Source organism: Rhineura floridana, chromosome 1 (genome assembly GCF_030035675.1).
Source record: "Rhineura floridana isolate rRhiFlo1 chromosome 1, rRhiFlo1.hap2, whole genome shotgun sequence".
In the NCBI taxonomy this organism is placed as follows: Eukaryota; Metazoa; Chordata; class Lepidosauria; order Squamata; family Rhineuridae; genus Rhineura; species Rhineura floridana.
The window spans coordinates 146023519-146038690 of record NC_084480.1 but is presented as its reverse complement, the minus strand read 5'-3'; the positions used below and the strand labels follow the sequence as shown (position 1 = coordinate 146038690).

General features: G+C 40.6%; 1 protein-coding gene across 1 annotated transcript in view; it reads left to right on the top strand.

The window, feature by feature from the left end:
• The window catches only part of TNKS (tankyrase), a 159671-nt gene that overhangs the window by 87175 nt on the left and 57324 nt on the right, over nt 1-15172 (top strand). The window contains exons 8-10 of the mRNA XM_061635335.1: nt 2210-2246; nt 2878-2953; nt 14483-14577. Of these exons, the coding sequence (XP_061491319.1) occupies nt 2210-2246; nt 2878-2953; nt 14483-14577 (208 nt within the window). The remainder of the gene's footprint in view (nt 1-2209; nt 2247-2877; nt 2954-14482; nt 14578-15172) is intronic.

Sequence of the window (15172 nt, the reverse complement as noted above, 5' to 3'; positions counted from 1 at the left end):
ATATTTTAAGAAGGATGCAGACAAACTGGAACAGGTTCAAAGGAGGGCAGGGGACTGGAAACAAAGCCCTGTGAGAAGAGATTGAAAAACTGGGCATGTTTAGCCCACAACAATGTTACCAATTACCTAGGGAGGTGGTGGGCTTTCCAGCACTGGAGGCATTCAAGAGGCAGCTGGACAGCCGCCTGTCAGATATGCTTTAATTTGGATTCCTGCATTGAGCAGGGGGATGGACTACTTGAAAGGTCGTCACACATGTTTAGCCTTGAGAAGAGAAGACTAAAGGGAGATGTGGTAGCACTCTTCAAGTATTTGAACGGTTGGCACACAGAGGAGGATCCGGATCATCCCAGAGTGTAGGACATTGAATAATGGGCTCAAGTTACAGGAATGCAGATTTCAACTGAACATCAGGAAAAACTTCCCAACTGTTAGAGTGGTACAACAATGTTACCAATTACCTAGGGAGGTGGTGGGCTCTCCAACACTGGAGGCATTCAAGAGGCAGCTGGAGAGCCACTTGTCTGGTATGCTTTAATTTGAATTCCTGCATTGAGCATGGGATGTACTTGTTGGCCTTATAAGGCCCTTCCAACTCTATGATTCCATAATGATGTATTTTAAGACTGTTGTAACCCACCCTTGGGGAAGGTTGGACAATACAGTAAATCTAAATAAGAATGAGGAGGAGGAGGAGGAGAAGTTAAACCTTGTGAAGGCAAGTCTGTATTTCCTCTTCACAGATATTGGCTGCATTTGCACATAATGCTGAGCCAAGCTGTTGCATTTGTTTTAACCATAGTGTGGGTGAGCTGTATGCCATTGCATGCAGTTTGGTTGCTTCTGTTTCTCCCTTGAGCTGAGAAACAAACTGGCTTAGTATTATGTATGAACCAGCATTTGTGGTTTGTTTCTTTCAAACTACGGCCAAGCAGCCAAGGGTTGTTTGTCTTCCTGCTTGTGGTTTGTTTTAGAGAAGCAAACCATGAATGCCAGTTAGAATGTAATGCTAAGTCAGCCGCTTTATGGTTTGTTTCCTCGCTAAAAGAGGAACAAAGTGGGATCTCTTGATTTGCAAGCACCAGCATGCAGCTCATGCGCCATTGAATTGAAATGATGAGTATGCTTGCCAAATATCCCAATGTTGATTTAACACTTGATCTACAGTCGTGGGTGGGTGGGTGGGTTGTGCTAGTGTCTCCAACAGATTATTTTAATGGACATGTTGATATCTTTAATTATAAAGTACAATAGTTTTGAATTTTAATATTGTATGATGGGCAGTTATGCACACTGAAAGGGTAGCATTAAGATGGCGTGGAAACTTTTGCTGCTGTTGTGAGGATTATTTTAACAGTGATTCCCTGACTTTATAACTTTTAAAGTGAGGTGTACTTAGCATTTCCCAGTTCAGGTTTTTTTCAACCTTATATTTTAAAGATCTGAGGGTTAATAGAATATTTTTCAAAGCAAAAGTGCTTTAGATGTTTAGTGGAACACTCAGCACAGGGGTATAGCTAGAGTTCAGGGCTTGCATTTAGAATTTTGCCCTAAGATACAAAAACAGACAGTTAACCTTTTAATAATAGATTTTAAGTGCAGCTTAGAATGCTTTTGTCCTTCTCCATCTCTTTTATATTGCTGCATTGGTTTTCTTAAGGCTAGAAACATACTCTTGTGAGGCAGAGGCTTAGAACTCTCTGATGTAAAATAATTCTTTTGCAAGATACTGTCAAGCTAGAAATGGCTTTAGAGGCTTGCTTGTACTTTTTTCTTTCTTAAAAAAGTAAATGATGGTAGGGGTGTCACTGTTTTTATGCTATGCTAGTATTGTATGCTGTACAGTATAGTATAATATATGCTGTGATATATTGAATAGGAAAGGGGGGGCTACATTGTATTCAGCTGCCATGCTGTTATCAGAGGGATTGTTTCTAGATACAGGTTTAGCATTCATTGGTTGTCTGAAGAAAGCCATTTCATCCAAGGATTGGACAAGAAGCTGCGTCAATTTGCTGCCCGTCTCCAAGGCACTGGTGATGCTGCCTCCACAAGCTGGCTAACGTCACAGCTCCATCACCCAGCGGGGTGTGGGCTCGCTCTTCCCCCCTCCTCTCCTGTTCTGTTTAATTCTGTATTTGCTTCCTGCTGCATTTCTTAATCTGTCTTCTGCCAAATGCTAACAGCATGATATTTTGCAATCATTTAGGTGAATACAAGAAGGACGAACTCCTGGAAGCTGCTAGGTAAGTGCTGCTTAGAATACAAATTGTTTTTGAAGCGATGAGGTAGAAATCCAGGGCAAAAAAATGGGCTTTTATGATCGCTGTCATTCTGTCATTACCCTATTATGAAATTATGCAGATAAACAAGCCTTGTTAGCATAGTTCTCTTTGGATTTTAGCCACTTGCAAAAGAGTGTATTTATTTGTAATCATGCAGTATAGTATGGTGGTGGTGGTTTCATTTTGACAATGTACTCCAAATTTCATTTATATTGAGGGAGTGATCATTTTAGTAAGAAATAATGTATTAGGGTATTCTCTGTTTTTTTACCTTGAAGGCATGTTTTGCCTTTTCTTTTTAAAATACATCATAGGAAACCTGGAGAAGAGGTTTGAAGCTATTTATAGGGTCTTGGAGAATAGGTGTTTAGGAAATGTGTTTCAACAGATACAGAAATCTAAATAAAATATAGATAAAACATTAAATTAATGTTAATCTTTTACATGGTATCATATTAAAGGAAATGTTTCAAATGTCTAATTTTTTGCAATTTGAAATTCATATTAGGTGGTTCTTTGAACATGCATTAATGTGAAACTCCATTTCACATATTTTATAAGGGATTCCCCCCCATATTTCTCTATCATGCAGGAGTGGTAATGAAGAAAAATTAATGGCTTTGTTGACACCTTTAAATGTGAACTGCCATGCAAGTGATGGGCGAAAAGTAAGTCTGTGCATATTTAATCTATTTGCAATTTTTTAAACAGCTGACCTGCACGTCTTGCCAATTTGAAAATATTTTTAACCCACCAGTTTTGTGGCGGTGTTATAATTCATGTCTGTTCACTATGAAATTAAATGATGTTATGCCCAATATTGATGGTTTGTGACAGATTGACAGAGGCAGTGGAGCATGCACCTAAGATCATGCCATTTGTTTCAAATGTCAGCTACTGGGTTATGTTTCAGATTGTTCGTTCAGCTATAAAAATAAAATGCATGTTTGGGTTGTTAATAGCTGCAATGCTAGTGTGTTTACTATTTAATTTTTTTCTTGGTATTATTTAGTCAAGGAAGATAGGATTCCAAGCCTAATGCTTGTTACAGCTAATTCCATATCAGTATGACTAGTGCCTATTAAATATTTTTTGATATTGCTGCTTTTGATTTCTGGCTGTACCTTATATAACAGGGATGTTGAATGAAATTGAATGGGTTAGAAGTGAGGGGAAAGGAAGAAAATACAACAATTTAAACCAGCCAGACTTTATGATATGTCCTCTTAAATTACATCATATACAGTTGAACATTTAATTTCTTTGCTTCGCTTTAAAATATTGTAATTGGTGGTATGGTAGATTTTACTCTTGGGGCTGATCTGGGTCCACATAGCTTAGAAATCTTATCCTTCAGTGATTATTTTTGGGGTTTGCCAAAATCTTCACAACATAGTCTAAAAAGGGATGACCATCTGCTTCATCCTGTGAGGCTGGATCCTTTCTGTCCAAGTTAAGGGAAAGAGGAAAAACTCACAAATTGAGGCAGGTTGTGGCTCATGAACTGTCAGTTGGCTATCTTGGAACTAAAACTTTTTTAAAACACATTTATTTTCAGAGGGAAAAGGTTCTGTTTAATATTTTGGGCCCAATCCATACAAAGCTAAGCCCATTTAAGTTTCATTTTATTTCAATATTTACATCTTTTAAGTTTATAACTGCTTATGTTTGCCTGGACTATGCCCTTTCTCTTTAATAATGTCATCTGTATAATCTAAGTCAACTGAAACGATTTCCCTTGATCCTTGATTAATATGAATAAACTTATATTTCATATTACATAGTGAAGTGAAGGGAATTTTAAGTAACTGAAGCTGTATTGATTTAAAACTTGACAATATACACGTTTGTGTGTTTGTATGTATGTTTGTTTATATGATAGAAATAACATCAGTTGGTTTAATGGCATGGTAAATTGTATAAACTTTTTTTTTTTTACAGTGACTGAGTACTACTGAATTTCCTTGGAATAGGCTGTGCAAGCTACTTGTATTTAAGAATTATTTAAAAGGTTTATAGCATTCTTAGTCAGATAGAGTGGGCCACTTTCGTGTGATGATACGCAAGTGTGTTTATTTAAAGAGAGGCTTGTTTTATGAGCATTAATCTTTATATAAAGTCCTAGGCAGAACATCAGTATTTTTATGTAGCAAACCCCTCACAGGTAGTTAAATGAGGCCCATAGCAGTATTTCATCAAGAGCAGTATTAATTCTTCAGGAATATAATGTTTCTGAGTGCTCTGAAATACAAAATACTTAAGAGTTCAGCATATTTAAAACAACTGAGATGCAGCAGTGGATAAATTGGTCAAAGAGGTGAATTTCTATTCAACATAAAATAAAAGTAATAATTATAACATTATTTAGATAATGATTATGTTTGGTATCTACTGTTGAGAGCTGTCAGAGCTGTCTGTGCCAGTAGGCAGATAACCTGCCTCATATGGGAGATCTTGGGGTATCATTACAGGTTAGGAAATGGTCAGTTATTTGTAAGGTATTACTATAACTATGAGGGTTATTCTGATTTCCCCCATCAGGCATCAAAGTGGTTTAAGTCTTCTCTGCAGACTTTGAAAGCATACTCTTCATGATTCAAAGCTCTGCAGGATTCTGTTCTGTTCATATAACTTTATCTGTGCAGTGTTTGCCCTTTCTTTTGTCAGGGAATAATCCACATATCAAATAGGGGATACTACATATGTAATGCTTTTGATTATTTAACCAGGATTGGGTGTGGGGGCTGCTGCCAACTTCTCCATTCACAGAAGAAATGTGAGTTTAAGGCTCTTTCCTTTAAACATGATTCATGCTGTGATACTGCTGGAGTCTTTGGGGAAATTTTTACTCCTTTCCTTCCTCTGGCATCTGTGAGGTTCACTAGTATGCCAAATTAGATAGGGGTTTATTTGCTCTGGCTTTACCATTAGTACTAAATGTAACTTAAAATACACCAAAATCAACAGCGGACTTCATCTGCTGGATTTAAGAGCGATAAACGTGTCGGTATCAGGCAAGAGAGATCTATACTTCTGTCAGTTTCCAATGTCTAGGTATTCAACTCTCCTAGTGGTGTATTCTACACTATTGTAGCAATTAGTCCAAAAGAACAGGCATTAACCTGAGGTGAGATAAGATTAGTTAGAATTCCCATCGCCCCCCCAAAGAAAACAAGCTTACTTAACCAGGAAAAAAAATGAAGGTAGCAATAAAATCCCCAAAATCCACATTAGGGCAATACCTTTATTATGCCAACCAAAATGTGACATTTTAGTTGGCCTAGTAAAGATTGGATTTGGAATTTAATTGGAAATTATGTTTGTTAACTAACAGACATACACATACTCTCTCTGCCTCTCCCGTGGTGAAATAAATAAAATGAGTAAAATGATTCTAGCTTCATATTCTTGACCTAGCTGATATAAAAGGCAAGCAGACTATACATGGCTAGAGAAGAGCTATAGCAGAAAGCAGTAGGTTTGGGTAAGAAATCCAAAATCTTACATTTTATGACTATCAAGCTTCCTGTTTATATATTTAGAATCCATTTGTGCCATTTTTGTGTTGGCATTGCTAATAGACCTATGACCCTAGTATCTGTCAATGAATTTCTTATCTGTCTGTGTCTATATCTAATCTAATCTAATCGATTTATATCCCGTCCTTCCTCCCTCCCAGTAGGAGCCCAGGGCGGCAAACAAAAGCACTGAAAACAAACACTCATAAAAACAGACTTTAAAATATATTACATCCTTAAAAACATATTAAAACAAAACATCTTTAAAAACATAATTGTAAATGTGGAATTGGCTAATTCTGTGTTTGAATTCAGAATGCCAATTAATGAAATATATTGGCAGGAAATCGATGGCAAATACACAGATTAAAGATAAAAAATATTAAACATTAGCGTCAGGCATAATAAATTCAATTAGACAAATTATGTATGTTGTGTTAACCAGTTGATACAATAGAGAAGAAAATGATGCTAACTCAATTTTACATTACCAAACAACTTTTACAGTATTGCATTACAAATAAATTGCCTGCACGGTGTACTGCATTACTTTCCAAAAAGATCTTTCAAAGCTTTGCTGCTCGCAAAAATGTGTGACATAAGGGCAGTTTGATTAGGGGTCAACAATGGAACCACAGTTAATCCCTTTAGAAGCAATCACATACAGCAAGGTTGTGTGACCCTTCAGATGTTGCTGTACTTCTTCTCCCATCAGCCTCAGCCAACAGAGCCAATGATCAATGATGATGATGTTCTAGTGAAACATCTGGAGGACCATAGGTACCATAATACTGCAGTAATGTCCTTAGTTCTTCTACACCAGCAGCCCCAGTGGTTACCAATACCAGTTAGAATGTTAGTAACTTATTCCAGTTTTTCTGCTATTACTCAAACTTGCTGATTCTTTTATTTACTTTAAAGCAGTGGTATTGTGAGGGTTGTCATCAGTATTTGTTATACTAGATGAGAGTTTGGACCAGAAATGGTTTTGCCATGTAATCTGTTTGTGTAGATTGGCCCTTACTGCTGTTCTCCTGATTATTTCTTTCTTAAAGGGTTGTTTTCAAGATGTGCATGCCCTTCACCGGCTAAATCTTTATAGTGTAAGATAGGCTATCACAAGATCTCTCTGCACTTGTTTAGCTACTTGCCCTATGCAATGGTAAAGTGTGTTTCTGGCACTTTCTGCTATGATGTTACACAGTGCTGGAAACTAGAGAATAAAAGCAGTTTGAAACAGGAATTAACTTATTTTCATGCTGTGCATACTTAATAAAACCCCTAAACATCTATGGAAGCCCACAGGGACATGCTACACCAATCCAGAGGGGGGGAAACTCATCACAAATGAGCCAACTGAGTGTAAATTATTGTTGTTGTTGTTGTTATTTTCTATCCTGCCTATTGGCCAGAAGGCCGTCAAGGTGGCTTACAAAAAATAAACACAAATATAGAAATACATATCAATAAAAACAGTAATTTACAAAAATTAAATAACAAGGTAATAACATTATTAAAAAGCAATAATAACAACTTTCAATGAAAATACAACAAATCGCACTTTCCTAACACTTTTCTAATAAATTCCTAACAATTAGACAATGTCTACTAGTTCTTACATCAATATGTTGACATCAAAACAATACCACTGAGGTGTCCTGCTGGTACTTCATCTGCCAGTCCTAATACAGGAAAAGGAGCAGGAGGAGTCCAGCTTTTTGTCCACATAAGACGGTGTCCACGGTAGACAGTACTTCAGCTTGATCACGGGGATGAAGCGGTTGACATTCCGGCTGTCATAGGTCGTTGGAAAGGTGGAAACGACGGGCTCGGAAAGAAATAGAAGCCTGCTCGGCATGGGTGGGTCTGCCTGCAGGAGAGATGGGAACAGTGGGCTCTGAGAGGAAATGAGAGGAAAGGGGTGGAGGCCTGCTCGACGTAGATGGATCTGCCTGCTGGGGAGGCCCCAGCACTGGAGCTCATATCGTCAGAGAGTTAGTATGGGTCCGCCATCACAGCCGGGCTGGACAACGAGAGGCCCAGAGGGGAGGGCGGCGGCAAAAAATGACATGGTTGTGAAGATGGGCAGGTGGTGCTTGGTGGCTCTGTGGCTTTCAAAGGTGAAGATGGTACAGCTGCCCCTCCACAAAACTGGACAACAAAAAGCCCAGCAGGGAGGGCGGCAGCAAGGAAGATGCGGCCGTGGAGAAAAGTGGGCCGTGTTCGATAGCTCCGGAGCTTTTAAAAATAAAGGTGGTACAACTGCACCTCTGCCGGTAACTCTGCTCTGCACAGGTCCTGAGTGGCAAAGGTGTTCAAAATAAAGCACCAGCAGCTTGCCTGCTGAGCTCTCTGTGCTGTCTTCTTGCAACCTTGCAGGAACTCCGCAAGAACCTGTTCACACCGCTGCCCATGCCACCGCCATCTTATGAATGAGACAACTGAGTGCATCTCAGTTTAGAATACTTCACCATTTTTCTTAACTATCACCTTCAGAGAGGGAGCCATTTCATCTTTCTCCTATTGCCTTGTATGAATTGATGCAAAGTGGAAATGTGACTGTCATGGGAAGTCTTAAAAACTTTTTCAGTTCTGCATGTGAGAATAAACAGGAGCAAGAGTTTCCTTTCCCGTTCTGCTGTTACCAAAAAAACCCACCATGATGTATCTCAACTCTTATCTTCTGTACAAATTAGAAAACAAAACCAGGCACATCTATATTTGGAGTGGTTCTGGACACTTCATTTGGGAAAATAAGAAATTCACTTAGTTTATCTTTGTCTTCTTTGTTATGCATATATCTTACCTTACTTCAGTGGGAATCAAGCCTCTTGTATTTCTCCCATTTTCCACTTTATGTAATTTACAAGGCCATCATTTGTTTACAGGTTTCAATCTTCTTGAGGGGAACAAACACAAGCTGCCATTTTTGAGTAGTATTCAGTTTCACATTCATTCATATTTAACCAGTATAAGCAGGATTCTGCAGACAGAGTTTGTTTTTGTTTGGTTTTGAAATGGTGATGTATTTGGAAAAGTTAACCAATTTTCACAAGAATTTACAATGAAGGCTTTGCAACAGCAACGAATACACATCTATAAGAAGATTTTCTATGTTCCAAACCTTGGATGTATCTTATCCTCAAATACCAAACATTTGGGAAAGTTCACTTTTACTAGATAGCAACTAAAATGCGAACTGGGAGATTTAAACCAAACCCAGCAATCACATTCTATATAATGACCCCAAATAACTTGAACTGGGCTTCCATGTGTCCCCAGATGACATGCAGGCATTATTCTACAGTTAAGAAGGGATCTTTTAGTTTGTTCGCACAAAGGTTTTAAACAATCACAATGCTAGAATGCCTGTGGGACTGATAGGCTTAGGGTGATATGAGCCAGTGTGGTATAGTGGTTAGAATGAGTGTTCAACTTCAACTGAGAAGATCCCAGTAAAAACCTCCACTCATCCGTGCAGCGTACTGTGTGACATCGGGCCAGTCATCATCTCTCAGTGTAACCTACCTTATCATTTTTTTTGTGGCGGGAAACAGTGTACTGCCCCTGCAGTTTCCTGGTGGGATACAAATGTATCACATACTAATACAAAAACCAAAAAGAGCCTCTCAGTTTTGGCAGTCAAAACAAGTTTACCTGTCTTGTTATTCTTGTGATGTTTAAGCCCTTCATTGCAAGGCTCATCTGTAAAGTAAGAAACCTTGCTAATGTACACATCCTTACAAAAGAGTACCAGTTTCTTAAATTTCTCTCCAAAATAGGAAGGAAAGTGCTAGTGAAAGGAGGAAGTCGAATCTCCGGTAAAAGGAGTCGAGGTCCACTCAGCCTTCCATCCATCCGTGGTCGGCAAAATGAGTACTCGGCATATGCTGGGGGGTAAAGAAAGGCCGGGGAAGGAACTGGCAATCCCACCCCATATATACCGTCTGCCTAGTAAACGTCACAAGACTTCACCCTAAGAGTCGGAAACGACTCGCACTATAAGTGTGGGGACACCTTTACCTTTAGGTAACCAAATAAATTAAGCTGTTTTCAGTCCATAGTAGATTATCTGGGGGGGCATACATGATAGGATTGTAAAGTACAGTGGCCTGTTTCTATTTTGAAAATAGGGTGGGGGAGTTCTGAAATACTTAATTATTGTCTCGTGGTTTTTTACCAATAGCTACTATTTCAGGTGAATAAGAATTAATTCCCACGGACATTTCAAATATATATTAGAAAAGTCAAGTAATTGGTATGTTTCACTTTGGAATGTTTTAGGTGTTCCATATTTGGAAGGAAGAATTTTAGGAGTCCACAGATGGAAAGAAAGCAGTTTGTTTTCAGCTTCAACAATTCAGACTTTTTGTAATATTTATCATTTACCTATGGTCAGTTGCCTCATGTTTACCCTCAAATGAGATAAAACATTATCATGGTAAAAGGTTTGCATTTAGGACAAATATACAGAGTCCTTTGACAATGCATTGGTACCAGTTATGGGCTCCTTCTTTCTGTGTAAGGCAGGAGTGACCACCTTGTTTGAGCCACTGGATACATTTGGAAAGTGCCATGGGCAGCAGCCAGAAAGTGGCTGTTATGGAGGCATGGGGGAACACAAAATGGCAGAAAAGAGACAATGAAATAGTGCAGGCCAGCCCCCTGTAAGCAGTCTCATCAATGAGGAATAAGGCACATACATTAGCCACCACCACACTCTTTGGCATGTTTACAGGCACATGAACGTAGGAGAGGCTAAACCACTGGAAACAGGAATTTAGTAGTAGAGCCCAAGCCTCTTGTGCATTTTTGAGGGGATATTTGCTGAGACCTTTCACAGGTGCCATAGGCAGTACTGATGGGCACTCTCGGTGATCCCTGGAATGGGCCAGTGCACAGTGCTGTATTTGTCTATCAGATGAGAGAGCTTAGTATGAACCAAGCTGTAAGTAAGAAAATATTGCTGCTTCATGACTTAAAGTACTCCTGCATGGGAGCACTGAGTTCACTATTAGAGAGAGTGAAGTTCCCAATCTGCCATGGGCTACTTCATACTGGAAATAACCCTCAAGACATAATGTCCTCTTGCCACCTGTACTCAGTTCCTCCCTTATTTTGTTCCCACAAATACTCCAGGTTGAAAAAAGATACAGGTTTTTATGGCCTTGCTCAAAGGATTGCTATTTATTTATTTTTATTATTGAAAATATTTCTATCTTGCCCTTCTTTAAAAATGCTCAAGGTGGCTATGAGCATCTAGAGGCATCCCTTAAATCAGATATGGCTCTCCAGATGTTGTTGAGCTACAACTCAGCTAGCATGGCCAATGGGCAGGGTTGATGGTAGTTGTAACTCAGTAACATCTGGAGAGCCAAAGGTTCCCCACACCTGCCTTAAATCCTGGGTTGTTCTTGGAACTTGTAGCATGTATGGCCTTGATCAGTATAATAAAAATGAAAAAAAATATCAATTCCTTTGAACTGTTCTTCAAAGGATTTCCATAATATGTTCAAAGCTGCTTGAGACAACTGTTTTTTTCCTGGGCGCAATGGCTACTGAACTAGGCAGGGAAGGCATGGCCCCAAAACTTAGGATGAGGAAGATGGCTACTGTTGGAAAGGTATGCAACGTTAGTTCAAAAGTGCTTGTGGTGTGTCTGAAACTGCTGACAGCAGCTAGTGGTCAAAGTCTCTGTAGAAAAGTAAAGTTTAAATGTGTAATGTCCAATCCAGAGGTTGTTGAGCAATGTGTGTTTATGCAAAATATATTCAGTTACTTCTGTTTGGAGCTCCTGTCAAAATGTTTTATTGCTACAACATTTCCCTTAAGGAATCATGCATTACAGATCCTGATGCAGACGTGTGAAGCTTTTTTGTTTTGTTTTCACTCCTAATTCTGCACCAAGGACACTCAGTGATGTGGTGTCAGGACCAGCATAAGCTCTTCACAATTAAAATACTTCTGTCCTTTCCCAGCTGGCAGGGTTCTGTTTTCAACACCAGAACTAAAAAGACTGAGGTCGCTATCTTTCTCTCCGCAAAAGATTTCCAGGTTTCCTGGCCGATTTCCCTTTCCTAAGAGCAGCCCAGTTTTTCTGCATTTTTCTGCATGAAACTTGCAAAGGAGTCTTTTTCAAAACTTTTGTTGTTGTCTTTAAGCAATTTGTTTAAAACTGTTTCCCCCTTTCTGCAGTGGAAAGTGAGGTGTGAAGAAAAGTCCAGCTCTGAGTACACTTCTGCTGCAGAGGGCCATGGCTTGAAAGAGCACGGGCTGGGAAAGGGGTTAAAGTAGGATTCTACTAAGATGAAGTCACAGGGGAGAGCAGCAGATGAAGGCAACTGTAGAAGGGGAAAGTAAAAAGTAAAAAGGAGGTTTAAAAATTATGCTGTCAGCTCCCAGAAGCAGGGCCTGGTGTGGAAACATAGTGTAGCTCCCAACAGGGAGAATGCTGACCGTTAACAAGAAAGAAATGGAAAGGACAACCTACCAGCTGCTAGCATTGGCCACACTGTGGGGCCAACCCAAAGCATCCATGTGTTAGGGCAGGGGTTCCCAAACCGTGGTTCCTGAGCTTCATTCAGCTGGCCTGTGGCCTTTCTGTGAGCCCATCTACAACCCCACTCTGACCCCTCACCAGTCCCTGTATCCCTAGACCTCACCAACCCCCTCAAATGAACTTCTTAAATCAGGGTGGGGAACCTTTTTTGCTCCCACCCCATGGGCCAACTTTAACAGGTGGGCGGGGCAACCCCAGTGTAAGTAACATGACATAACCGTAATGTCACATGATTGACACTGGTCAATGTTGGCCCACAGGGTGGGAGCAAAAAAAGGTTCCCCACCATTGGTCTAATGAGTTAGCCAGGTCTAAGCCTCACACACTGAGCCTCTCCCTGCTTTTCCTGTCCCCTTTTAGACTAGCCTGTCAGGAATGTTCCTCCATGGCTCGTCTTAGCTGCTCCTCACTGCCTCCTCCACTGCTGCGATACAGTTCACAGCGCCATCAGTCTGCTGGGCAGCAAACTGCAGCGTGACGGATTCAGGACTTACATTTTTATTTATATAGATTTCATAATGTTGATATTTTTTCCTTTTGTTTGTATTTGTCGTGTCCAGGACTGGACTCAGTAACCAGACCAGGTTGTGAAAGCAATTCAGTCTTTATTAGAGTAATATCCAAACAGAGGCTGCGCCTTCTCATGAAGGAACACAATACACGTGTCCAGCGACATGCAAGAGAGTTGACAGAACAAGGAATTCCTGCCCCCCCTTATCCTTATAAAGGGGGCTTTCTGGCACGAATTCTCTCACTCCGCCTTAGAGTGCTCTCTTCCCCACCCCTCCTCTTCGCTCGTTTTTGTTTTCTCCGGGTTCTTGGTGAAGGTGGAGGCTCTGCCCCCTCCCCTTCTGATGATGTTACCTCTGGTATTGGAGACAGAGGGGGGTGAACGTCATGCCGATCGGGCGGACTTTTCTCTGGCTGTTGAGGGAGTTGAATCCCCCCTCCTTCTTGTTCTAACTGCTCTGACTCGAGAAGGGGGCTGGCATGAGAAATTCCTGAGAGGAGTCTGTAGCTGTGTCTGATGGAGTTCCAAGGCCACGGCTGCTGGGCAACACTATCTCTGAGAGTTCTCCCTCCCCCTCTTCACACAACTCTGGGAAAATGATCTCCTCCTCATCCTCTGAAGTGCCAGGGCCCCAATCCTGCATCCTGACAGTATTGTTCAAAACTTCTGGGAGAAAGGGTGGGATATAGATTTAATAAATAATAATAATAAACTATTTTTCTTCAAAAAATACAATTAAAAACCATACAGTAGGGCCCCACTCATATGGCAGGTTAGGTTGCAGACCCCTGTCGAAAAGCAGATCAGCTGTAGTGTGCGAGGGTCTGGAACCTAACCTGCTGATCACGCCAGAGGAGGAGATCAGCTGTAGCGTGCTGCAGCTGATTTTCCCCTCCTCTGGTGCAATCAGCTGGAGTGCTGAAGTCTGATCACCCCGAGGAGGAGAAGATTATCTGTAGTGCACTACAGCTGATCTTCCCCTCCTCCAACGCGATCAGATCAAGCGCAGGAGTCTGATCACGCCAGAAGAGGAGATCAGCTGTAGCTCTCTACAGCTGATCTTCCCCTCCTCTGGTGAGATCAGCTGGAGAGCGGGGAGCTCCAGCCCCCCCCTCCAGCTGATTGCCCCGCTGGTGCCGTATTAGCAGAACGCCAAAAAGCGGGGCCCTATTGTACAGCATTTAGCACAGTGCATTACAATTGCTACAACACACAAAACAATTAAGTGGCCTGCTAAGACCTGCAACAGTTTTCAAATGGTCTGTGGTGATGCACATTTGACTGTCAGCTTAACAAGGAGCTATAGAGAAGGCAGTAGCCCGGAAGGATTTTTTTCTTAACCAACTGGAAAAAGATCAGAAGAAAGGGGTATATTATTGCAGTGACATTTATCACCATGCCCATCTCAGAATAGCCAATGCATGCTGGCCATTCTAGTGGTTTTCAAGCTGATGGTCATGTGAATTGGTTCTCATAGGAAATCTGTGCAGATTTGTTCCAGTTGCTTCCCAACCAGTGTTGCCACTTATGTCTACAGTATTTCTCAGTGTGAAAACTTGACTCATCCTAAGAAAGATTCTTAACTTCCTTCTTTTTGTTGTTTTTACAGTCTACTCCATTACATTTGGCTGCAGGATACAACAGAGTTCGGATAGTTCAGCTTTTGCTTCAGCATGGTGCTGATGTCCATGCAAAGGATAAGGGGTATGTATGTAAGACAGTATAATGAATGTATTTGCTTGGTTAGTGGTGGTAAGGTATGGTAGATGGCTGCTAGTGAAAGGGCCTATTTGTTTGTAGAACTGGTTATGAAATACTTTCCCCACAAAGGCCTGTTGGACACTTATCCTAATGCCCTTTTTGCAACAGCAAACCCTTTTTATTTTCCTAACCCTTTTGAATCTTGTAGACATTACAATGATGCTCACAATCGCTAGTAGTCTTTCCATGTACTTGTAGCATTATATCATTACAGCATACATTTGGAGTTAAATTTTGAGATCACAGAATAGATTAATTATGACACACACTTGGTGTGAGGCACTGATGAGACCTAGCAATCTGGCCAGAGCCCAGTATGAACAGCCTGTGAACCCTAGAACATCCTCTTGTGTCCTTTCCAATGTATGGAGGTTCCGCAGCAGATCAGTCCATGTAGAAAATGAAGAGAGACCTGAAAACTAATGCTGTAGAGCAATTTAGGAATATCTAACTCTGTTTCACATTTCCTACTGCTTATTATTCCTGATGTGGGTGGGATTTTCCCACATCATATTTTTATTTGTCACACTTTTATTAT